The 26,378-nt window shown below is 39.2% G+C and overlaps 1 protein-coding gene across 2 annotated transcripts in view; it reads right to left on the bottom strand.

Annotated features, from left to right (window-relative positions):
• Positions 1 to 26,378, bottom strand: part of LOC126195819 (nidogen) — a 342,884-nt gene that overhangs the window by 50,281 nt on the left and 266,225 nt on the right. Inside the window, exons 15-16 of one of the 2 annotated variants that reach the window (XM_049934458.1) lie at positions 16,679 to 16,834; positions 11,156 to 11,281 (exon numbers count right to left, since the gene is read on the bottom strand). In XM_049934458.1, the coding sequence (XP_049790415.1) occupies positions 11,156 to 11,281; positions 16,679 to 16,834 (282 nt within the window). The remainder of the gene's footprint in view (positions 1 to 11,155; positions 11,282 to 16,678; positions 16,835 to 26,378) is intronic. The other variant, XM_049934459.1, reaches the window with a different exon arrangement.

The raw sequence follows: 26,378 nt of genomic DNA, 5'->3' as shown, positions 1-26,378 counted from the left end.
AAAGTAGGATTATTACGCGAGTTAATTACCACTCGTCTGGACAAATGTAAGAGTGTAGACGAATACTTTAACAAAATAATAACCACGTCGAACCGACTGAGAAACATCAGATTCGAGATCGCTGACGAGTGGATAGGAACATAGCTGTTGGCAGGACTGCCCAAAAGGTATGCACCTATGATTATGGGACTTGAAAGCTCGGGTATACCAATCACAGGCGACAGTGTTAAGGTGAAAATCCTGCAGGACGTAAAGAGTGCTCCAAGCTGTTGTACATTGGAGAAGGAAGGTGCGTCTGCTCTCTACTCAAAAAACAAAAAGGGGAAACCGGTGAGGTGCTATAAATGTCAGAAGATGGGACATATTGCATCTCAGTGCAAAGAAAAAGTAAGCCTAAGATTAGACACTCAGCAAAAGAGGTATGTTACTGATAGCCCAGAGAGAAGGACCAATAACAAAGGTAAGGCACTCATGTTTTTATTCTTTTGGTGGGATGAGTAATCGTGATATGGAATGGATTTTAGACTCAGGTGTATCTGTACATATTGTTAAAGATAAATCACTTCTTTATGACATCAAAGATAAGACTCATATGGGAATATCTACTGTTGATGGCAACAAGCTCCAGTGTCACCTGGCTGGGAAACTAGATCTACATGTAAGTGTAAATGGTGAATCAGATGTGGTTACAGCACACAATGTTCATTATGTGAAAAATGTGGCAACTAACCTGCTGTCTGTAGGGGAAATTGTCAATAAAGGAAATACAGTCACTTTTGACATGCAGGGTGCAAGAATAATCAGTGAAGGTGGTGAAGTTATAGCTACAGCAAGTAACGAAAGGGGTATTTTTAAGTTGGATACCATTGACAGTAAACATAAAAATGTTAGTGATTCAGTATATTCAGCAGAAGGTTTTTTATGGCACCGGAGGCTTGGACATCTAAATAGAAAGAGTATGTCTATAATAAAGGATATGGTAAAGGGAATACAGAATTTTAGTGTGTCCAAGGATCCTTGTGAGACATGTACAAAGGGAAAACAAGCAAGGTTACCCTTCAAGAATAGTAAGAGTAAATCCACAGAAGTCTTACAGTTAATCCACACAGATGTATGTGGCCCGATGGAGTGTGAATCCATAGGTGGGAGTAATTATTTTCTTACATTTATTGATGATTACTCACGATATACTCATGTTTATTTTCTTAGTTCTAAAGACCAAGTGAGAGATATCTTTGAGGAATATTGCAATACGGTTGAAAGGTGGACGGGAAAGAAGATCAAGATCATCAGGTCTGATAATGGGAGATAACATATTAACCATAAATTGAAGAAACTTCTGGCAGAAAAGGGAATCAGGCATCAAACTACCATAAGGTACAGCCCATCTCAAAATGGGGTTGCTGAGAGGGCTAATAGGACCATTGTTGAGAAAGCAAGGAGCAAGATGACTGATGCTGAATTATCCAAAGATTTTTGGGCAGAGGCAGTGTCAACAGCTGTATATTTGAACAATAGATCACTTACAAAAGCATTAAAGAATAGAACCCCTTATGAGATATGGATAGGAAAGAAACCTGATCTAAGCAATATAAGGGTTTTTGGGTGTGATGCAATGGCACATATTCCAAAACAGCTAAAAGGAAAATGGGATCTGAAAGCTAAAAAGTATATTTTTGTAGGCTATTGTGAAAATTCAAAGGGCTACCGATTAACGGATCCATTGACTAAAAAGATTGTCACAAGTAGAAATGTAATATTCTTTGAAAATAGAAAGGACTCAAAATAGAGCAAAACCACTAAGTCAACTGCTCCTAGTTCAGAAGGTGAAACCTTGTGTGAGGAAATAGAAAGTGAAGAAGAGGAAGATGACAGCCAAGGACAAATGGATACAATTTATGATGACAATGAGTTAGAGGATGAAAAAAATGAAGAAAACAATGTAAGGCGTTCTTCTCGTGTACCAAAACCGAAGGAATATCCGGATTTTGAGATGTATACAGCACAGTCTTTTAATGATGAGCCAAGAACAGCAGAAGAAGCAATGAGTGGTCCAAATTCTCAAGAATGGAAAGAAGCGATGAAGAGAGAATTAGAATCTTTATATCAGAACGAAACCTTTGAATGGGTAGATATGCCAGGAGATAAGAAACCACTGCAGGCAAGATGGGTATTCAATTTGAAGAATCCTGAAAGCTCATCACCAAAATACAAAGCAAGACTTGTGGTAAAAGAATATTCACAAAAACAAGGGGTAGATTACGAAGAAACTTTTTCACATGTAGTCAAGTATGCATCATTGAGATATCTTTTAGCCTTGGCAGTAAAACGAAATTTAATAATTCATCATATGGATGTTAAAACGGCATATTTAAATGGGAAATTGGAGGAGGAGATATATGTCATTCCACCAAGGGAAGCCATAAAAACCAGATCAGAAAGTAAAAAGATTTGGCGTTTGAGAAAAAGTATTTATGGACTTAAACAAAGTGGATGTTGCTGGAATCGATGTCTACATGAAACTCTAATAAATATGAATATGAAGCAATCCAAGACAGATCCCAGCATTTACTATAAAGGGAGAAAAGAAGAAATAATAATAATGGCGATATGGGTGGACGATTTCTTTATCCTGACTGAAAGTGAAGGCCAAATGAGAATTTTCAAGAAACAGCTGCAAACCAAGTATAAGGTGCATGATTTGGGAGAAGTCAAACGTTATTTAGGTATGCAGATTACTAAGGATGAAGAAAGACAAGAATTGAGCATAAGTCAATCATCATACACGGAAAAAATATTAAAGAAATTTGGCATGAGTGATTGCAAACCCATAAGTACTCCAATGGAAGTAGGAGTGAAGTTAAGTGTAAATGAGATTGATGTGGAATGTGACAAGAATGTTCCTTATTTTGAAGCAGTAGGGAGTCTGTTATATTTGTCTCAAACGTCACGACCCGACATTGCTTTTGCCACCAATGCAGTGAGCAGATATTGCAGAGACCCAAAGGAAAAGCACTGGAAAGCTGTAAAGAGGATATTCCAATACCTAAGAGGAACCTCAAACTATGAGTTAAAATACCATAGAGATGGTAACGCAAAACTAGAGGGATATAGCGATGCGGACTGGGGGAGTGAATTGGAAGACAGACACTCCACCACTGGCTGCTGTTTTAAATTAATGGGGGGCCTCACATCATGGTCCTGTCAAAAGCAAAAAACTGTTGCATTGAGCACCGTAGAGGCCGAGTATATGGCACTATCTTACACCACACAGGAAGCATTATGGCTACGAACATTAAAAGTGAAATAGAACCCAACTTAATTGAGGAACCTACAACCATCTTCTGTGACAATAAGGGAGCCATAAACCTAGCTAAAAATTATGTTACTAGTGCTCGGACAAAGCATATTGATATACGGCACCATTTCATTTGGGACCACATAGAGCGACACAACATTGCCATGGACTATCTGCGCACAGAAGACATGTTAGCTGACCTTCTGACCAAGCCCTTGGAAAGGGAGACGTTTGAGAAGATTGTGGGACTATTTGGTTTATCTTGTGGAAGCAACACACAAAATATAAGTTCAAGGAGGAGTGTTGGAATTGTGTGAACAATATATTTCGTGTGTGATGGCGCAAAGTGCACTGTGTTAAATAGACCTCTTTGACATTGTCTAGCACTCTTTGTGTGCGCTAATTATTCTGTTGTGTTCGCTGTAGATTTTGTTTGTTCTTGAATGTGCAAATATAGTTATTAGTAAAATGTCCTTTTTTCTCCTTAATACTTATTCAGCTGCGCAAATTCCAATACTTTTGATATGTAACTTGACTACTTTCACATCCTCACTAATATATATGTAATATAATATATGAGGTGGGTAATATGTGCATCCGCACACACCCATACACACAATCATGCTGCCCCCCCCCCCCCCCCCCCCAAGTGTGTGTGTGTGTGTGTGTGTGTGTGTGTGTGTGTGTGAGAGAGAGAGAGAGAGAGAGAGAGAGAGTTTGTGATTACACTTTAACACACACACATCCACAATGAGCAAAGCACTTCGTATGCATTTTCCAAATGGGATGTAAGTCAGTAGATGGGATGAGCATTTACAGACAAACAAGTGATAACAATTTCAGACAAATTATATGATTTACTCAAGAGAAAGAGCTTCATAAGTTGAGCAAATCAATAACATGTTGGTCCACATCCGGCCCTTATGTTAGCATTTATTTGGCTTGGCATTGATTGATAGAGGGATATCATGCCAAATTCTCTCCAAGAGGTGTGTTAGGTCATAAAAATCCTGAGCTGGTTGGATAACGCTGTTCATAATGTTTCAGACATTTTCAAATTAAGCTGTATCATTTTCCATTAAATGTCTCACTGTATGTCTTCAATGTAACTTTTTTCATTGCATGCATTTCCTGTTTTGTCATGCACTTTGCAAAGTCAACAAGCTCTGGACAACACTGCACTGTAAAGCCAAAGCACTGTTCTCAGTCCTCACTCATTCCTTTAATACCCTATTCTACATCTATATTCTGCAAAGTGCTGGCAAAGAGTGCTTCCTATTGTACTGATTCTTGAAACTTTATAAGTAGGCTTGCACAAAAAGATAGGTGGCATATATCTTCAAACACCTTCCAGAAAGGGGTTTCACACCATTTCTATGGCACTCTGCCATGGGTCAAACAAATCTGTGACCATTTGTGCTGCCTTTCTTTGGACACGTTCAATATCCCCTTTCACTTCTATTTGTATTGGTCCCACACACTTCAACAATTCTAGGATGAGTCACATGTGAATTTTGTAAGTAATCTCCTTTCTATGGGGAAGGGGATGAATTGGGTATCACATCACTGATGTTTTGGGAACCCATATTCCTTTTGTATGGACAGAACCATTCTGATTTAAATGCTTCATTACACTTGACCTCAGAATAGCAGTTTTTTTAATAAAGTAAACTTACAGGAAGTGTTGGACTGGCAGATGCGTGTTTATGAGAACGAGCTATGCACTAATGTGTGATAAGATTTGGTTTGTACAACTGCAACAAAGCACGTGTGACAACTTGCAGACCACCAATAAAGTAGACCACACTTCAAAGTTGTTGATATTTGAATAGGTTTGGAACAAGAATATATACAAAATTACTATTTTTTAAAGAATACATGTTTAAAAATGACCATTTTTTTTCCTCCTAAGAAGTGGATGCGGCAGGCAGAAGTTAATATTTTCCAGACGTTTCAGAATCAAATTTCAGCAACAGAATTGGCTAACTAGAATTCAGCTTGAGATTCTTTATTAGCTGTTGAGCACATGTAGTGGAATAGGCTTTATGTTGATGGCATGATGCAATACCAATCACTATATTAATTAATGTTCACATAACATGCACAATTTATTTATTCCAAATTAACCAGTTTTACAGTATTGCAATCATAATCTTACACAAAAGTATCCAAGAATTCTCTTAAGCAGCATAATGAATTGTCTATTAACCAGTTACACAACATGCTTCAAAAATTATTGAGACGTGTATTAAGTTCAGAAAGGGACAATTTATTAATATATTTCAAACAGTTCACTTTGTGAGAGTCTCCTCTTTCTGTCAGGGTATGCCTTGGAATACCAATACCCTTTTTTGTTTCTGATGTCATGACAGTGTATATTCTCTCTGGTGATCAACTCTGTTCATGTTGTTTTTAGCATATATCAATGATGCATAGATATAAAGATTTATCACTATCAGTATTTTGATCTTAATAAATAAACAATGGCTGTGTACCCTTGGACCAATCTTACACATTCTTTTTTTGGAATCGGTAGTACAACACTGACATAACATGAGTGGCCTCATAGAAGCAGGCCATAAGATATGAGAGACTGAAAAACTCCCAAGTAAGCTGTCCTAAGATGTTTATTATTCCTACGTCAACTAATTTCCATATGAGATAGGACACCCATGATATCTTTTTGCAGACATGGTTGATGTGGGGCTGCCAGTTAAGTTTGGAACCAGTATCTATTCCAAGCAGCTTTACAGATTTTGATTCTACATCTTTTGTTAGTCCCAGCTGTAGATGCTGAGTTTTCTCTGCATTATACAGTAGTTTGTTGGATGAGAACAAGTTTAACGTTAAGGGGAGAGTGTCCCGTGATGTCTGATATAACCCTGACACATTGCAATCGTTTGTGATTACAGTTGCATCATCCACATAGCAGATAACTGACAGAAGCTCAGTATAGTGTGGCAAATGCTTAATTAGAACAGTGAAGAAGAATGGTCCAAGGACAGAGCCCTGAGGCACACCAGATGAAGTGTCTTCAAAGATGAATGTTTATTTTGAACTGTTTAAAATGTCTCTTGCTATTTACGTAATAAACCTGTAATAAACCTAAATGGAAGACCTGTCTCATATATCATCCCACCACCACCTGCTCCAATCTGATACCAAGCATCACCTGTCCCATCAAAGGCAAGGCTACCTGTGAAACCAGTCATGATCTACAAGCTAAGCTGCAAATGAGCTGTCTGTCCGCATGAATGGCCACCGACAAACTGTGGCAAAGAAACAATTGGAACACCCTATTGCTGAGCATGCCACCCAATATGATGTTCTTTATTTCAATGACTGCTTCACAGTCATCTGGATCCTTCCCACCAACACCAGCTTTTCTGAACTGCACAGGTGGGAACTCTCGCTGAAATATATCCTATGTTCCCATAACCCTCCAGGCCTCAACTGTTGTTAGTCATTGTCTTTACCCATCTAGTCCATTCCCTGTTCCCAATCCAGCCACACAGCCCTCTATTCCACCAACACACCTTCCGTCTGAAATTTCCTGGCAAATTAAAACTTTGTTCTGAGAAGACAGGTCATGAGTCGTGCTGGGGTAGCTTAGTTGGTAAAGCACTTGCCCGTGAAAGGCAACAGTCCCAAGTTAGAGTCTTGGTCTGGCACACAGTTTTAATCTGCCAGGAAGTTTCATATCAGTGCACACTCTGCTGCAGAGTGAGAATCTCACTACGGAAACGTCCTCCAGGCTGTGGCTAACCCATGTCTCCAAAGTATACTTTCTTCTAGGAGTGCTAGTTCTCCAAGGTTCACAGAAGAACTTCTTTGAAATTTGGAAGATAGGAGACAAGGTACTGGCAGAACTGAAGCTGAGGATGGGTTGTGAATCGTACTTGGTTGGCTCAGTTGGTAGAACACTTGCCTGCGAAAGGCAAAGGTCCCGAGTTTGAGTTTCGGTCCACAAACAGTTTTAATCTGCCAGGAAGTTTCATATCAGTGCGAAATGTGCTGCAGAGTGAAAATCTCCACAGTACCCTTTCTTCCAGGAGTGCTAGTTCTGCAAGGGTCGCAGAAGAACTCCTGTGAAGTTTGGAAGGTAGGAGACGAGGTTCTGGCAGAATTGAAGCTTTGAGGACAGGTTGCAAGTCATGCTTGAATAGCTCAGTTGGTAGACCACTTGCCTGCAAAAGGCAACGGTCCTGAGTTCCAGTCTCAATCCGCACACAGTTTTAGTCTGCCAGGAAGTTTCATATCAGCACACACTCCGATGCAGAGTGAAAATCTTGTTCTGCACACTCAGTCTTTTTACCTCTCTCCTTTTCCATCTAACCTCCTGACTGCATCCCCTACTCCTAGCCTGCTATTCCTCCCCCTCGCTGGCCTAGCCTGCTCCTTACCTGCTCCAGGTTGTCTCTCCCATCATTCGCTGCTGCTCACAGTCTGGCTGCAGCTGCCGGAGACTGAGGTCATAGGTGTGTGCGATTTGCTTTCGTGTATGTGTACGTTGTCTATGTTCGACAAAGGCCTTGTTGGCAGAAAGCTCACTTTTCGATAGTCTCTTTGTTGTGCCCAGCATCTCTGCTATATGGTGAGTAGCAACTATCCTTTCCATAATATTGTTATATTATATCCTTGATTTTCCATTGTTTGATGCAAACAAGTTAATTAAACATCAAACTGATTTAATTACAGCTCCAAATGGAAAACAACTTCCCAACTTCAATAATGGGCCCATACCTGTTTTTGTTACATGTAAATGTTCACTGTTAATTACTGATACTCATTCAGTCTTGTTCACAGATGATACCTCAATCCCAATAGAAAATGATGCAGTAGAAAAATTCCAGACAGTTTACAAAATGTTCTAGGAAAACTAGAATCCTGGTTACATAAAAATGTAGTAAAACTGAATATCACTAAGACCTAGATAATGCATTTTGTGTCTAAATCATCAGTAACATGCCCTGTAAGAATAGCTCAAATAATGAAATGATGACAGAAGGTAGACTTGTGAAATTCTCAGTTCTAAAGCTTGACAAAAGTTTAAACTCGAAGACATGTATAAACTTCTTGACAAATAAGTCAAATCTTCCTGCTTTTGCATTGTTTATTTTATCTGATGCCACTCATATGACATAAGAAAGACAGTCCCTCATAGTTACACTGAATCGATCATTTGGTATGGGATAATTTTCTGAGAAATTCTGCAAACACCACAAGGCTATTAATTCTTCAAAAGAAATTTGTTATAATGTTTGTGCTGCCCATAGGAATGAGTCATGCCCACCACTATTTTATAAAATAAAAACACTAACCATTCCACCGGCCAGGGTGGCCGAGCGATTCTAGGTGCTACAGTCTGGAGCCACGCGACCGCTACGGTCGCAGGTTCGAATCCTGCTTCAGGCATGGATGTGTGTGATGTCCTTAGGTTAGTTAGGTTTAAGTAGTTCTAAGTCTAGGGGACTGATGACCTCAGAAGTTAAGTCCCATAGTGCTCAGAGCCATTTGAACCATTTTGAACTAACCATTCCGTCATTCTACACTTTTGAAATTTTGATTTCTATATACAATAAGCAATATAAATTTGAAAAGTGCCACTTCAACCATAGCTCTGGTACTCATCACAAAGAGAACTTCATAAGTCCCTCACATCACATAAAGCTTTACGCTCAGACACCACTATATGAGAGGGACCCAAAAAACTGGAATTTTTGTTATTTTGCATTTTTTAAACTCTACATTCACAGTACTTTAGTACCCTTCAAAGTATAATCGATGTGCATTAATGCACATGACCCAAAGATTTTTGTCACTGCTGAAAACAGTTCTGGAACTCTTGAGGCATAAAACTGTTCAAAGCTGTTAGTGTGTTTCTTTCAACATCATCCACATCACTGAATTGCTTTCCTTTCAGAGTTTACTTCATCTGTGGAAAAAAAAGAAAAAAAAAGAGTCAGACAGAGCCAGATCAGGTGAGTAAGGTGGATGGGGCACAAGCACCACGTTGTTTTTGCCATGAACTGTGTCACTTGTCAGAGCTTGTGTGCTGGAGCATTGTCATGGTGAAGCAACTAGTTCCCATTTCTCCACAGTTCTGGCCATTTTCATTGCGCACTCTCTTGTAATCTTTGAAACATATCCAGATAAAAATGTTGGTTCACTGATTGTCCTGGAGGAATGAACTCCTTGTGGGCAATGCCACCAGTATAAAAAAATACACTATTTTCACATTGGATCGCACTTGACATGCTTTCTTGGGTTGTGGTGACGTTTGAGTTTTCCACTGGCTTGATGCTTGCTTTGACTCTGGATCATATCCATAGTACTGACTCTCATCCCCATTCACAATTCTTTCAAGAAAATTTAGATTGTTCTACACTTCACTTTTCAAGTCAAGGCAAACTTTCACACAGTTTTCTCTTCAGTCATCTGTGAGCAAGTGAGAGACAAATTTTGCAGACACTATCTCATGTGCAAATCTTTGGTTAAAATTCACTGGATTGTGATCCATGACAATTTCATTTCTCAGAAATTTGGCTCTTCGATGATCTTCATCAATTGCATGTTTGTTTGTGGCAATGTTTTTATCATTTCGTCCTGTCGAAGGCATGTGGCATGTCTTCAATTGATATGTTGCCAGTTTGAAATGAAAAAGTCACTTTTAGACCTATGACTTACCTAAAGCATAATTATTAAACGCTTGCCAAAGCATACCAGTAGTCTCAGCTGCAGTTTTTCCTAGCAGAAACCAAAATTCCACACAGACTCTTTGTTTCTTCTTGTCAGCCATGTCTTTAATTACCCAAGGATTGAAATAGGAATGCAAAAAACAGAGCACCACAAACAAACCACTTAATTCCAACTGACACAAGCTTACTTAGCGATGTGGGAGACCCCAAACTAACATCATCTAATGGCACAAAACATAGTTTGATTCCGTTTATTTTTGGATCTCCCCTTGTATATGCAGCTAAAAATATATGGCAAACCACAAGATAGGAACATATTGTATATGGACCTTGGCTCTCTGAAAAGATTACTCCACAACATTTTAGTATAGAAATGGTACTGTACCACTGAAGAATTCTAGGAAGACAATATGACACTTTGAAAAATAGTAATATGTAGACCATTAATTGTAATCTGTTAATCTATAACAAATATTGTAGTGTTATGTATATTTTTATTAAATGCACTTCCTTATAGCTGTTAAACCATAATGCATAACTTTCTAAAAATAATGTACAAAATCTTTTGTAAATCATTATATTCTTTCCCAACTTGCACAGCAGATCTTTTGGATAGGGCTTTTAGAGCAAAGAAAAGAGCAATTAGGATAATATCTAACATTAATGAGCAGCAGTCCTGTAGAGAATATTTCATTAAATATAACATACTGATAGTGTAATCAATAGTGAAATCCACAATTATAATACAAGAAAAAGAGAGGATTACCACATAAAATTTAGTAATAAAAGAACAACAGATCAAAGTTCATTTTCTGCTGGAAGACATTTTTTTAACTGATTGCCAAATAATATAAAATTGTTAAAAGGAAACACATTTAAGACAAAATTAAAGCAGCTGTTAACTGATAAATGTTTGTACTTCATCAAAGATTTCTAATGTTATTGTGTATAGTTTATCTTTATTTATAAACTATTTTAATGTTCTTGTGTTCGTAAACTGACAATGTCCATTACTGTTAAGGTATTATGGAAAAATAAACAATTTATTTATTATTTATTTAATTAATGGATTTGCATTCTATGTAATGGGACTAATAACTCATATTTCACATCTCAGTTGTACAGCATGCACCTGAAGTTTTTGTTCTGTTATTATTACCTGTCTCAATGCAGTCATATCCATCTCCTTCAAAGCCAGCATTACACTGACAACGGTACTGGCCAAGGGCAGAGTTGAATACACACTGCGCATATGGATGACATGTGTTGATAATGTTACACGGCACTAAAATGTAAACAAAACACATCAAATGCAGCTAGGTACAGAAAATAAAATGATGAAAATTTATCTTATCATGTTAAAACTAAATAATGCTAGAAAGTTCTGCAACAGTCAAGGTGAAAGATCTGGCTCTATAATGGCAAGTAGAATATTAGTGTAACTTCCAAGTAAGGTATCAGAGATGCAAATTGACACCTTGGAGATCAATTATGATTGAAATACAGAAAAATTTTGAAGTTATTTTGTGCTGGTAACATATTTCTGTAACTAAATATGTTACATGTAAAATGATCTCAGACAGTTTAAAATATCTTTATTTTCTATTGGGACCTTTAGACAATTGGAGAAGAAATAAAATAAGCAAATGACTAGGTGAGTTGCTGTGTTGGAATAAGGTTAAGCTGTAAATAGTAGAAGTTTTCAACAGTATTACAACTGTGATAACAATCTTCAGATGGTTAGTGAAATAATGTTTCTATAAATGCCACTTATGATCCTGGCTTGCCTGGAAAGTTACCTTATAACAAACAAAGAGGACAAAAGATAACTACTTATCTGCTCATGAATGAAGGGTGACACACCACCACATTCAGTGGATCAGAAAATCGCACTACCCTTTGAGGCTTTGGTCTTTCCCCACTATAAGCGATCTCTCTCTCTCTCTCTCTCTCTCTCTCTCTCTCTCTTGTGCACACACACACACACACATACACAACTGAAAGTTAATGTGATCTGTTACATGTGTTCATTATCCAGCTGCAGGCAAGTGGCTGTCATTTCCTCCTTTTTTAAACGAAAGAAGGTTACTGTATGCCAGTGACACAGTGGAACAGAAGCACAGGTTGAGGAAGAATGGTGCAGGAAATGGGCCTTATCTTTTTAAAGGAACCACACTAGCATTTCTCCTGAGCACCATAGGAAAAACATGGGGAACATAAACTGGATGGCTGTATGGAGAATTGACAACCAGTTCTCCAAAATGCCAGTCCAGTGCGGTAACCACTATATTACCTAGTGGTGGGAACAATTGAACAAAAACAATTGACTTGGTCCATTGTTGGAAGACAAACAACTTATTCAGATATATTTTTACATATTGTCTGAATTATTCATGCATTCTTTTGAGTAAAAACAGTCTGTGGGAACAGCTGAATGAAAACAGTTGATGCAGTCTGCTGCAGGTTTGCATAATGACTGAATTGCTCATTCTTTCTTTTCAAGTGAAACTAGTCTGTGTTTTCCTGTCTGCAGAAGTATGCATTGGTTCTTTCAACTGAAACTACTCTTTAGTATTTTAGTTCACTGAGCTATCCATTAATTCTTCTAACTGAAATGAGTCTGTTGTACTTTCTTGGTTGAACTAAAGCAATAGCATACAACTGGGGTACACATCCGTCTGGTTGGTAGCCCTTTCCCTAGGGTAAGTGTAGATAATTCATGCATTACACCAAAGTTAAGGTAAGCATTCTACATAATTCTTCTTTTCGTCATTTAAAACTGATTTTTGAATTTCAAACAATGGACAATGGAATGTGAGAATATTATGAAAAGGACAATTGCTACTAACCATATAGCGGAGATGCTGAGTCTCAGATAGGTACAACGAAAAGATTGTCACAAAATGAGCTTTCAGTTCACAAGGCTTTGCTGAAAACAGACAGACACACACACACACACACACACACACACATACACACACACAAACGAACACAATCGATCACAGTCTGTGGCAGCCGAAGCCAGACTACAAACAGCAGCAAATGATGGGAGAGGCAACCGGGCTAGGAGGAGGCTGGGGTGGGGAGGGAAGGGATAGTAGGCTATGAATGGGAGACAGTAAAGTGCTGCTAGTGGGAGCATGCAGGAATGAGGTAGAGAGAGAGAGGGGCAGCTAGGTGCAGTTGCAAGGTTAGATGGAAGGCAGGGGACAGAGATGGGGTAGCAGAAAAGGAGAGAAATAAAAATACTGGGTGTGTTGGTGGAATAGAGGGCTGGTTAGTACTGGAATGGGAACAGGGAATGGGCTAGATGGGTAAGGACAATGACTAATGAAGGTTGAGACCAGGAGGGTTACGGGAATGTAGGATATATTGCACAAAGAGTTCCCACCTGCTTAATCCGGAAAAGCTGGTGCTGCTAGGAAAGAGCCAGATGGCACAGGCTGTGAAGCAGTCATTGAAATGGAGAACACTGTGTTCAGTGGTGTTCTCAACAACAGGGTGGTCCAATTGTTTCTTGGCCGAAGTTTGTTGGTGGCCATTAACGCAAACAGACAGCTTGTTGATTGTCACGCCCATGTAGAACGCAGCACAGTGTTGCAGCTCAGCTTGTAGATCACATGATTAGTTTCACAGTTAGCCCTGCCTTAGGTGGGATAGGTGATGTTTGGGACTGGACTGGAGTAGGTGGTGGGAGCAGTGCAGCCAGCTGTTATCAGCAGGCACTCGCAACCTCCTGTGTTCATCTACTCTCCTGGCCAACCACAAAGCTGGTAAATATAGTGCATTGCATTCTGCATGGCATACATGCAGATTACCAGAGAAGGAGGAGGTGTGGGGCAGAATTAGCATAAGTAGAGAGTAACAAACTGAACAAAAAAACAATTGATTAGCTTAACGATTGTTAAAACCAGTCATTTTTCCCATCACTACTCTTACATCACTTGACTTTCCTCCCTCTTCGTGTATTTCTGGATTTTTATTTGTCATAACATTATGGTAAAATAAATATTTCAGGCAATAAATCATAACTGTTGTAGTTTATACCCAAATAATTCTCTATTTACATCTGAGTTACCTACTCCTCCTTGGCATGCTCCACAACACATCCCTCTTTCTTCTTTGAAGAAGGAATTAATAGTTCCAAGAGCTACTTTTAAATGTATCTACTGACAGTACTTTGAATTTTGCCCACAAAAGGTAAGCACTGACTAGCCATTCAGTCTCATTATGTTACAGTGTTATTAAGTGAATTTGTTTTTAATCAGTTAAGTGTTAACATGCCTTCAAATACAAAATGTTATATTGATGTGCAATTATCTTGTACAATAATGATGAGACAGTTTACAACTGATATCAATATTTTGTGTTAAAAATATTTTCATTTCATATTTTGCCTTGAACACTCCACAATATTATCAAAATTGCTCATTTGATAGACAACAGTCTTTCAGTTTTCTTATACAGGTGCAATTTTATGAATAAACCCCAGTCTAGATAATTTTTTCTGTGAGCAATTTCACCAAATTATACCATCTTCAGATCTAAAATCTTATCTGATACCATGTCCAGTCATTACGATCAAAAAGTGATGCAGAATGTTCTTTTATCTCCTTGTGACAGAATATCACTTTTCTGCTACAGACACAATTGTTAGAACTTTGCACCTTAGTAATTCACATAATGTGCAGTACTGTAAGCTTCACCTTGGTTTTGATAAAAAAAGAAAATGAATTTACAGATCACCCTAGCACCTCCTACATCACCGACATGTAAACAAAGATTCCCCCCTATGACTTTTTTTTAAAAAAGAGAGAGAGAGAGACCAAGTGCAAGTAGGTCTAGTGCACTGAGGTTTCTGTACAAACTTAAAGCAATAGATACGGCTCTCAACAATGTAGGAAAAGATTGCTACATACTGTAAAGAAGACACATTAAGCTGCAGACAGGGACAATTAAAAGACACTTACATAGAGCTTTCGGCCACAGGCTTCATCAGTAAAATAGAAACTCGTGCCATTCATACACACAAGCAAGCACACCTCGTGCACACATGACTGCCACCTCCAGCATCTCGGCCTAGATAGGGCATAGTTCATCCCTCCCAGGAATTGAGAATCTTTAAGATTTTTGCCTGTTATTGATATTGATACTGACGAGATATTTATCCCAGGAGTTCCAAGATGAAATCAAAATCTCTAAAGCATTTCCTGACATTAGCCCAGGCATAAAAAAAGAAGAAAGCAGGGGACTTCAGTTTATATATGTAGAGAGAAGATGTAATAAAATATTTCTTATTTACTTGCTAAATCATTACTACAACTTACATTTTATGTTTGCAAGCAGTAATATTTTTCAATCATGCTTTTGACGGATGATGAATGCGATATATGTTCCAATGGCAGAAAGATACTTTTGTGTGATAAAATTACAATTTAACAAATTTTGGTTTTTTCCCCTTTACTTGTACTGTGAAACCTCGTTCCTTGCCACATTTCATGATACTATGCCAAGGGGAAGTCTCTATAGGTTTTGATGAGCGAGTTTGCCAGTATCAAAATATGTGGCATAAATGACCATATCTTTTGACTGCATTGACTTAGAACTTTAAATTTTTTACATCACCATTGGACCATAGTCCTTAATATGTGACACAAATTTCAACTTGACTGGTTTACCTGTTCCTGAAAAAAGGCATCTTAATAGTCAGACAGACAAACAGATGGACAAAAATTGATCCTATAAGAGTTCTGCTTTTAGCGGCTAAGATATGGAACCGTTAAAACAACCAAAGGCTATCATACACATCCAGCCCAAGGTGGAAGATAATCTTAATTTGTTCACTGATATTCATTTCTGTTTAAGTTCTGTTATAAAACAAACAATTCTGGCACAACACAAAACTCACTCAATAAGGACAATATGAGTCTATTACTGACAAAGCACAGCTAGTGTCAAATGGACAAACTAGAAGTGCTACCAGCAAAATAATTGATAAATGTAGTTTAAAGCATAAAAATGATAATTAAACAATAAAAATAATGAAACCTAGTTATAAGAGCACCTAATCCACCTTAAATGGAACAGCCATACCGCAAATCATGAGTTCCAGTGCAAATGCAAATGAATCTCTGCCTTCCGGAATGAGTGTGTTTTTTCCTGAGAGAAAGACAGGAAAATGGTATTTGTTTGAGGAATACATCAAACAGAGAAAAAAAGGCCACTGCGAGTTTCAAACACTTACAAAATACACTGCACAAGATGAAAATAAGAGTAGACTATATCCTCATGATCTCTCTAGACTCATTCCAAACTAAATTTTTGCCATCTTCCCCAAAAACAGATCCCTTTCCTATCTTGTCTGTAATTCCTTAGGACAGAGCTATTATTTCAACAAGCTACATCTCTGGCACATCATGTGCAGTGTAGCTATCAACATGTCTACAGCCATTCCAGTTTCATCACCAGGTAATTAGGCACTCTTGCCTTCCATAAGTATGATTAGTATCATAACATAGCATAACTGCATATCATATAGTGTTTTAAATGGACAGTAGCTAACAACAGCTTTATGCCTTACACAGTAGAATTAGTCTGGAAACAATTCACTGTGTAATATGCAAAAATATATTTTTTTAAATTTTCTATTTATTTTTTGTATTTCAGTTAAAGATTAGAATACATTTCCATCCAGATGGTCCCTTTGTTCCCATCCTTCCAGCTGCTGCACCTTCTGCAGGCTTGCAGTGGCCTTCATCTGATGCTTCATATCCCAAAGGGCAGACACATGAGCCATCAAAACAGGTGAGCATAGGATATGCGACGTCATCTCCGGAAACTGCTGGACACACATAGACAAAGGCACAAAGCACTAGTGTCAACTCTGTTTAAATAATCTTCTTGTGATGATTACAATTTAAGTACCTTTCTGGAAAAATGATTATATGACATGGAGTGCATGTATAGTAGTAATTTTCTGCAGGTGTCTAAAAATAAAGACTACGGCAGATCAAAGTATTACACAAATGGAGACATCAGCAGGTAGGTAAAACTAACATGTTACGTAAATTCTCTCCATTTTCCATTATAAAAAATGTTCAGAGGTTCTTCCTACCAACACTTAGGTGAGTTCATCACAGGAACAAACTAAAAATCCACTGGGAAAGCTACTTAAGAGAGACATCCATGTCAAGTATGAGACAAGGTGTTCAATTTATGTTTTTCTTACGAGCACTAGACTGTCAACAAGGATAAAAGGACACACAAAGTAAGACGATGTCAGTAACATAAAATACAGGAGACTAACAGGAATCTTGGTGCATGGTTTAGCATGTGGATGAGTTGTATTCTTCCATCCAGTTATCTACACGGTCCTCAAGTAAGATATCTTTCGTCTGCTTGTCTGTTTTCTACTCTCCTACTCCCCTTTAGCCTGGTTATTTCGGTGAGCCCCCTCTTCCTATTTATATTCTCTCCACCACTTTCATTTTTCAGTTGGTTTCTCTTGGTTATATTCTTCCCATTTATTATTTGCATCACCTTTTTTGTTTCTCTGTTTCATCCTGTCTTTGCCACATGCATGATTCTACAGACAACTTCTGCTTTCCTTATCTCTGATTACCAAATGCTTTCTTTGTGGTGTTTTTTATTATTATTAAAGCATCATCTGTCACTGGCAGTCAATTCATTCATTCTTTTTTTTTATTTGGTTCCAGGCAGATCCAGTTTCACCAGATTCAAAATTCATTCACTCATCCTTCGTCTTGTACTAGGCCCTGAGAAATAGTGACACTGTAAGCATTTTTTACATCCAACTGCTACCAACTAGTAAGTAGGTAAGTAGACTTTTTCTATCTGTATTTAGTTGGAGTTTCAATCTGTAAGATCACTTTCTTATAGATATTCACTGAGATGTCACTCAAATGCTAATAACTACAATATGGAAATGATAGATGGCTGCTCATCACACAGAGGAGGCATTGAGTTGCAGACAGGTACTACAGAAAGAATACTGTAATTCCTCAAAAGTAGAACTCTGACACATTCATGCAATAACTCATACACACTTGACTACTGCCACTGGCCAGAGATATTACCTGCATCTGTATGAGTTGTTGTGTGGATTTGTGAGTTTTCCTTGTGAGGAAGGGCTTTGTCTGAAAGTTCTATATTGGTAGTATTCTTTTCATTGTGCCTATCCCTACTTTATGTGATAAGTAGCAATCTATTCTTTCCATAATGTTGTTATTCCATCAAGGACATTAGAAATGCTGTTAACTGATAGTGTTTCATGATATTAAGCAATTCTTAGAATGTTTCTGTGGAAAGAGTATGTGTCAACAGTAACAAAAAATTTTTAATCATCTCAGAAATCAAGTCGTGCATGTCGATTAAGAAGACAGTACTGAAATGACACAATGTTCTTCCTATGATGAAAAAATTCAGTGGATTCAAACTATGTTTACATTCATCAGATATTACAGCTCATGACTAAAACTGAATAGAAGCTGATCAATTACATCCTATTTATGATGCTATGTTGATAAATTAAAATAAGATGAAAATCTAAATCTAATATAAGCAACAACACAATTAATAACAATTATAACATTCTAATAATTTATGTTCGTGACTTTTATCCCACAGCATTGTAAACCATGATCTGAAAATAAGATATTTAGGCAATTAAAAAACATATCCAATGACATATGATGTCAGTAATGAAGAACTGCTTTGTGAAACATAGCATTTTTCACTTGTCCTTGTAGCTTGGATCATCAAATTAAGTATCTACAAACTTATGACTTGAGCACTGTTACAGGTTCCACAGAAAGTATTCTGATTCTGTTTATGAGAAATTCAGCACTTTTCACAGGAAAGCAGTTAATCAGTATTGTACACCATGTGTCATTTCTAGCAACATCAAGTTGTTGCTGGCATGAAACAACCACGAAAAGTGAATAATTTAAAAAGAGAGCACCAAGTTCATACGGGTTAAGATCACACAATGATATTTGGCAGCTCTGTCACAAGGGACTCCTTTATACTGATTTTAAACGATTTCTTACAGCACAGTCAATCACACTTCCTGTGACAACAAACCAGAATATCCTAAGTTTGACTTTGGGGCTGACAGTAAAGCAAGTTTTGGGGTAACACACCTGCATCACCACAACTTTAGTGCTGCCTTGGTCAGCACTGTACCAAGCAGTCGACATACTAGCCAGTTCCCCTTTCATCCAGGTGTCACTCGCCTTCTTTGATATGCATATGTAATTGTTCTTTGCAAATGTGTGTTACCCTGCTTGTTATTAGGATTCTCTCATGGTACAGCTGCTTGGTCTTGTGATTTGTATGCTTACTGTAACATCATGTTCAGTGTCGCTAAAAAACTATCTAATCTGAGTTAGTGTTTCTTTGTGTAGGTTGACACACAAGTGGCAACGAGATGGGTTGCACACTACACATAGATTGTGTTTTGATATGTACAAACTGTTCTAGAATAAACTCGAACTGTGCTAAGATAAACTTAGACTGTGCTACGATGGCTCCAGTGCTGCAGACCCAGCAAAACATCAAAACAACCACAAATATGGATACCCACCCCATTCCATCCATTTGAAGTAACAGCTACAGAGGAGAAACTTATGAAAAAACATTACGCCCTCTTTATCCGCTATCCAGGTAACTGATAAAAAAACTTTTACAACCTTGTTTCCTTGGACCTAAACTGGACTGAAAATCCTTGAAGAGGAATGCAACCATTATCAAAGTAATTATGAAACAGACTTTAAAAGAGCCGTAAGGTTGCTCAAAAATATTCACTGACTTTATGTGAATTTCTTTATTGATTCTTGTTATGACATGTATCTACCATATTCAAAAAGAAATTTTGTATATTTAGCATGTCATCATATGATGGGAAAATCGAGAAATGCACCATAGCAAGAAACAATACAGAAATTCACAAAAAAAGAATGTTTTTGAGGCACCTAACTGCGATTTTGAGGTCTCTTTCATAATTACTTTCTTTCTTTCTTGGATTAAGCTATAGGTTCATTGGTTGTTGAGTAAACAGATCCCCTTTATTGAGCCTGCCAAACTTTCAGAGATGTGTGATTCGTTCACCAAACATTACCACTGAGATGCTCATGTCATTGCTGTGAGGGTAGAATTTTACCATTGCCAGGAGCAATCTAATCAGTCATACTGTGTCGCATTAGCAGAACTGTAGGGGCTATGTTGCAAGTGTGTGTCTGTGTCAGCTTTGTGTTAAGAATCCTATGCCAGTTCAATGGTTAGGGACGTCATTTTTCACTCAGCTGCTGTCAAAGAAGTCTGTCAGAAAGTCCTTCAATTTGATAATGCTACTTCGGAGGTCTTACACATTGCACTATCTTTTTAAGCTCCCTGGGCAACAGACTAGTAACCAAAAAGTTGGGCTGAAGTAGTGGCAGTGCAAGCCGAGTGCAACAATTGGAAAAGTTACTCACTTATTAAGATAGCCTAATAACCAGGACATAGCATTTATTTCCAGCAAGCCGCAAACTGTTTCAAAAACCTCTCTCATAGTGGATGCAAGGGCAAGCTAACAGATACCGGTCACTTCCCTCTTACCCAGCACATTTTTTGCAGCTTTCCAGGATAAATTGCCCTCATGATGGGACACCTGCAATAAATGTAAATGAGGTCATGTTGCAAGTGTTTGTCATGCCAGCACCTAGCTCTTAAATTGGTGAAATGACTTAGCAAAGACATTAATGTCATCTGGACAGCCACTGATTCTAAATTAGTGGGTGTAAACTAATAGCTTATTTCTTTGAACATCGGAGGTCAATTGATAAAATTTCAAGTGGACATGGGATAAGTGCTTCTCTGATTGATATTCAAACTTACATCAGATAGGTACCCCAGCGCTGACCACCCAGTAAGTGCTGGTTAATTAGTTATGACAAGCAAATTATTCCCATCCACTGTGAACTTACAATATGGCAAACAAAGTATTCCCATCCACTGTGAACTTACAATGTAAGTCTCATACAAAAATGTCAGTAGTCGGTAATTCACACAAAATCTTTTCAGATTAGATGCTTTCTTGATGTCTGGATTTGTCATTAACATTTCAGTTCATCTTGTGTCAGAAGAGGTCCCTTTTCAAGAATTAGAACAGATCTGTAGTGACTTTCCTGAGATATTTTGCACCAGGCTAGGAAAAGCAAATAATTTTGAAGCACATTTATCTTAGGCCATCAGCAAGTTCTCATTTTTTCCATTCTAGACGCATGTCCATGGCTCTGTGAGAGCAAGTAAAACAGGAATTAGACACACTCGTAGCTTCAGAAGCAATGGAATCAATCACAGTCTCCTGATAATAATAATAACAATAATAAAAAAATCTGGTGAATTGCATCTCTCTGAATTTTTCAAGTCTGTTGTAGGGGCACAGACAATCATAGATACATACCCTATTCCACAGCCTGAGGAATTACTGGCACAGCCAGTACATCTCTAAAATAGGTCTGTCTGACACATACCTCCAGCTCCCGCAGGCTGGACCATGCCAACAAATCATGGTACTTAACATACCTTTCTGACTTTTCTGATACAAGTAATTAGCAGTTGATATAGGCAGATCCCCCACAAGAAATATTTCAAAGATACTTGGAGCAACTAAAGCAGCAGGTTCCTTGCTGCATTATTGAGACAACACTGTTGTCACAGGACCCATTAGATGGAAACACTTACAAAAATCTATTAATTCTTTTTCATGTCCTGTTAGAGACTGGTCTGAAATATAATGCACAAAATTAAAAAAAAAAATTAACTGTATATTGAGTACATCAGCCATATAATATGAAAATAGGGACTTAAGCCAACTTCTCTACATGTTTTTGCAATCAAAACACTTCAACAACCAATCAACATAAAAGAATTTCAGTCCTTTATGACAAAAGCAATTTCTGTGGTAGACTCAAGCAGCCCAAATTTTGTAATGCACTACATCACTAAGGGTTTTCTTTCATTCAATCAAATGAATGCAGAAAGGTGTTCTGCACACTTAAAACAAGCTGCACGCCACCTGGTCCTTGGTCCTTGGCTATTTTCTAACCAGGCAAGCAACATCTGCTTGTCCCTGATGCCTACCCATATGGAATAGAAGCAGTATTGTCACATTGTGATGTTGGATGCTCACCCAACAGATTTTGCAACTAATACATTGAACCAGCCCGTTCAAATTATTCACAGATTGAAAAGAGGTTGTGACTATATTATACAGAGTTAAGATATTCCATGTAGCCCTTTATGGAGATAAGTAACATCCAGTGTCAGACCATAAACAACTGATTCCATTGTTTGGGCCTTCTTCTCAGATACCTAATAAGACAGAACAGCATATTCAATGTTGGTCACCCTTTTTGAGTCAAATGAAAGTCATTTTCACTCTGTAGCTAAACAAGCAAATTCCAGTGCATTATCTCACTTACCTATGGTTGCAGATCTGTCATTCAAAACTGAAGAAATATTGTTTATGTTTGAATAATGCAACCAAATCAGCAATAAACACCTTTCCTAGCACCAGCAACTTGATTGCTAATGTCATATGTACTGATGTAGTCCTGTAGTGTGTGTGCTGCCACAAGTTACACAAGGGGTCTGAGTATCCTCTGTGAAAACAGATTCTGTCTATCACTACATTCTGTTAAGGCACTGCTTGATTTTGGAGGATGGCATTATTTTCCTCACAACAGAACATGACACACCAAGAGTGGTTATATTCATGCCACTCTGCATAGATATTCCCCGAGTTGCTTCATCATGGCCATCAGCATCATCACACACTATACTACTAGCCTACCGTCAAGCCTGCTAGCCAAGCATCGACAAGCTCATAGAGCATTTAGTGTGTACCTGTGAAAAACTGTGCTGAACAACAAGCTGTTCCATGACAGTCTGGAGTTTGTAGGACCTAGACACTTGTTCATACTATCCATAAACTGTACATTTATACTCCACTACAGCCAACGTACATGCACTGTACAAAATCTTCACCATCAAAGGCCCTCCAATGAATATCACCATGGACAATGACCCTCAGTTTGTGGCAGAAACCATTGAGACTATGTGCAACCAAGATGATATCTGTCACCTCACATCCCCCTCTTCCATCCACCATCTAATGGAGAACTGGAGTGACTTGTCTGCATACTCAAGCAACAAATAAAGGAATATGTGAAAGATACTCCCACAGATGATGCATTTACATTGTTATTATGCTCTTATTGACTGACACCTTACGTGGAACAAAGTCCAGTAGAACTTTTTCATGGCCACCAGCCTTGTAACCTCCTAAATCTGCTGTTGCCAGCACCTCACATGCTGAAAGCATGCCCATCATCAGCGTTCAAGAAAGTAGACCAGGTTTGGGCTTGTGTCTATGCTAAACAAGACCACTGGGTGCCTGCAGTTGTACATGAGCTTCAGTCCTCTAACTGGCAGATGGCTCACCACCAGAACCAATTACACCTTTGCTGGAATGAGGGCCTCGCCACCAATGATCGGGCAGCCCAGCACCATCACACCATTGACCATCATTTGTTGCTGAACCCTCCAGCCTGCCATCTGATGCCTACACTATCTAACTTTGCTCCTCTCCATTTCTGAAGCAGCATACTTAAGATCTCATATGTTCCATGTTTCTTACAGATGACCCACCACCAGAGCCACTGGTGGCCACTCTAAACATTACTTACAGTCAAGTCACAAGCAGATGTTACTGTGACCCCTGCAGAGGACCAGGACATTGAGACAGTGCCTGCAACCACAGCAGAGTGAGTCGTCATCGTGGCTGACTTCCCTGCACCACAAGCTGGGGCAGCTCCCAGGTGGGGCACTATTGCCTGCACACAGCTGTTCCAGCCAACAGAGATCTATGCTTGCCTCTGCCAACTCCAGGGGTTGGATCCTGGGACACCACTGAGGCTGCAGTCACAACAAAGACACTGCACCAGTAGCACCATCATTACCATCAGGCCTGTCAGAGCTCAAAACAATGCCCATCAACAATGCCACCATACTGAAAGTCACCCTTTATTCCCTGCTGAATCTATGGCTTAGGCACTGCTTTTCCGTCACCTTTGCATGCAGGAAGAACTATGACAGTGTACTGCATCCTTCCGTGGGCTATCCCAGTGCCCTGGTAGTAGCCACTGAGCACCAAGCAGCACAGTTGCCAGGTCTGTATGGGGCCAGCACTCCAGAGCATGCCATCCATCATCTGAGAGAGTGGTATCACCAGGGTCCTCCACTGGTGTTGGTGGAAGTAGCATCTTAGTGACCAGCCAATGTACCATCTGCTGGCATTTAAGCAGTCTCTCCTATTATCCAGCCACCACTCACACACTTTGATACTGCCTATGTAATTGTACTCTATGAAGATGTTTTACTCTGCTTATTATTGGACTTCTCTCATGGTAAAGCTCTTTGGAATTGTGATTTGTACAGTTATTGTGATGTGTTCAGTGTCAATAAAAACTTCCGTTGAGTGTTATGTTTCCTTGTATGGATTGCCACAAGGTTCCAGCACACTTCAAATGGTAATAAATCTGGAGATATTGTAGGACAAGGAATCTGCACACAATCAAGGATTCTCTTTTGTAAAATGGGCTGTATACCTATAAGCACCACCATGATTCTGGGCCCATTACACAGAAATGGAAGGCAGTAGGGTTGCCTCATAATTTTGCTGTCTCTGTGGTTGTTAGAATAAAATATGTAGCATGTGGTTCAGTAGTGCTAGAATATCAATTCATTGGGAATCATAACCAATCCCCTCTTTCCTAAATCACTTCCAAATCATAGTGTCTCAATACTCCATCGCAGACAGGCACAACAAAAAAGTTGCTAAAAAACATTCTTCTGACGTAGAAAACACACACGCGTTTACACAGGCACAACTCACAAACACATGACCACTGTCTCTGGCCGCTGAGGCCAGACAGTGTGCAGCAATTGCTCTTGGTGGGTTGCAGAAAATTGCTCTTGGTGCAATCTGTGGGTGGTGGGGTAAGCAGGAGGCTGGGGCAGGGAAGAGGAAGGTATAGTGCTGCTTGTGAATGGATGCAGTGACATGGTGGGGACAAGGTAGCGATGCTATGTGCAGTCAGGAGGAGGTTTGAGGAGGGGGCAGAGGGGGGAGATGGAGGGTGGAGGGGGTGAGTACAGAAGTAGAAAAAGGGGGAAATACTAGTGAATCTACTGATAGAACAGAACATGTAGTGCTGGAGTGGGAGGGGTAGATGATTGTAGAACAGGGACTAGGGAAGGCTGAGGCCTTATGGGGACCTTGGATATATTGCAGTGAGAGTTCCTACCTGCAGGTTCATAAAAGCTGGCATTGGCAGGAAGGAGCCACATTGTGCAGGCTGTAAAGCAGTAATTGAAGTGAAGCACATTGTGTTGGGCAGCATGTTCCACAACTGGATGGCTGAGCTGTCTCTTGACCACAGTTTGTCAATGGCTGTTCATATGGTCAGACAGCTTGTTGGTTGTCATACCCATGTAGGAAGCAGTACAGTGATTGAGCTGAGTTCGTAGATCATGTGACAGCTTTCACAGGTCCCCATGCCTTGTCTCTTCAGTCAACAACCAACTCCTACACTCCCAATGTACGGCCACAAAGAAGCACTCTGCTCTTACTCAGTACCACCCAAGACTGAAACAACTGAATCACATTCTCTACCAGGGTTTCAACTATCTCTTTTAATGCCCGGAAATGAGGAATATCCGATGCACAACCCATTCCACTCAGCCCACAGTGGTTTTCTGCAACCCACCAATCCTATACAATATCATTGTCCATCTCTACTCCAGCCCTCCTCCCAACCCCTTGCCTCATGGCTCATATCCCAGCAGTAGACTTAGATGTAAGACCTGTCCTATATATTCTCCCACCACTATCTACTCCAGTCCAGTCACAGGCATCACCTCTCCCATCAACAGCAGGGCCACCTGCAAAAAGCAACATGTGATCTACAAACTCAGCTGTAACCACTGTGCTACTTTCTACTTACACACAACAACCAACAAGCTGTCTGTCCACTTGAATGACCACCAACAAACTGTGGCTAAGAAATAGCTGGACCACCTAGCTGCTGAACATGCTGCCCAATACAATGTGCTTCACTTCAATGACTGCTTCCAAGGCTGTGCCACCTGGATTTTTCATACCAACACCAGCTTTTCTGAACTGCAAATTTGGGAACTCTCTCTGGAATACATCTACATTCCTGTAACCCCTGGCCTCAGACTTTATTAATCCCTTCCTTCACCTACCTATCCCTGTCCCTGCTTCCACTACTGCAGCATACAATGCAACCCAATTT

The sequence above is a fragment of the Schistocerca nitens genome, chromosome 7 (genome assembly GCF_023898315.1).
Source record: "Schistocerca nitens isolate TAMUIC-IGC-003100 chromosome 7, iqSchNite1.1, whole genome shotgun sequence".
NCBI classification, from domain to species: Eukaryota; Metazoa; Arthropoda; class Insecta; order Orthoptera; family Acrididae; genus Schistocerca; species Schistocerca nitens.
The sequence above is the reverse complement of the archived record's forward strand: the minus strand, read 5'-3'. Positions and strand labels throughout refer to the sequence as shown.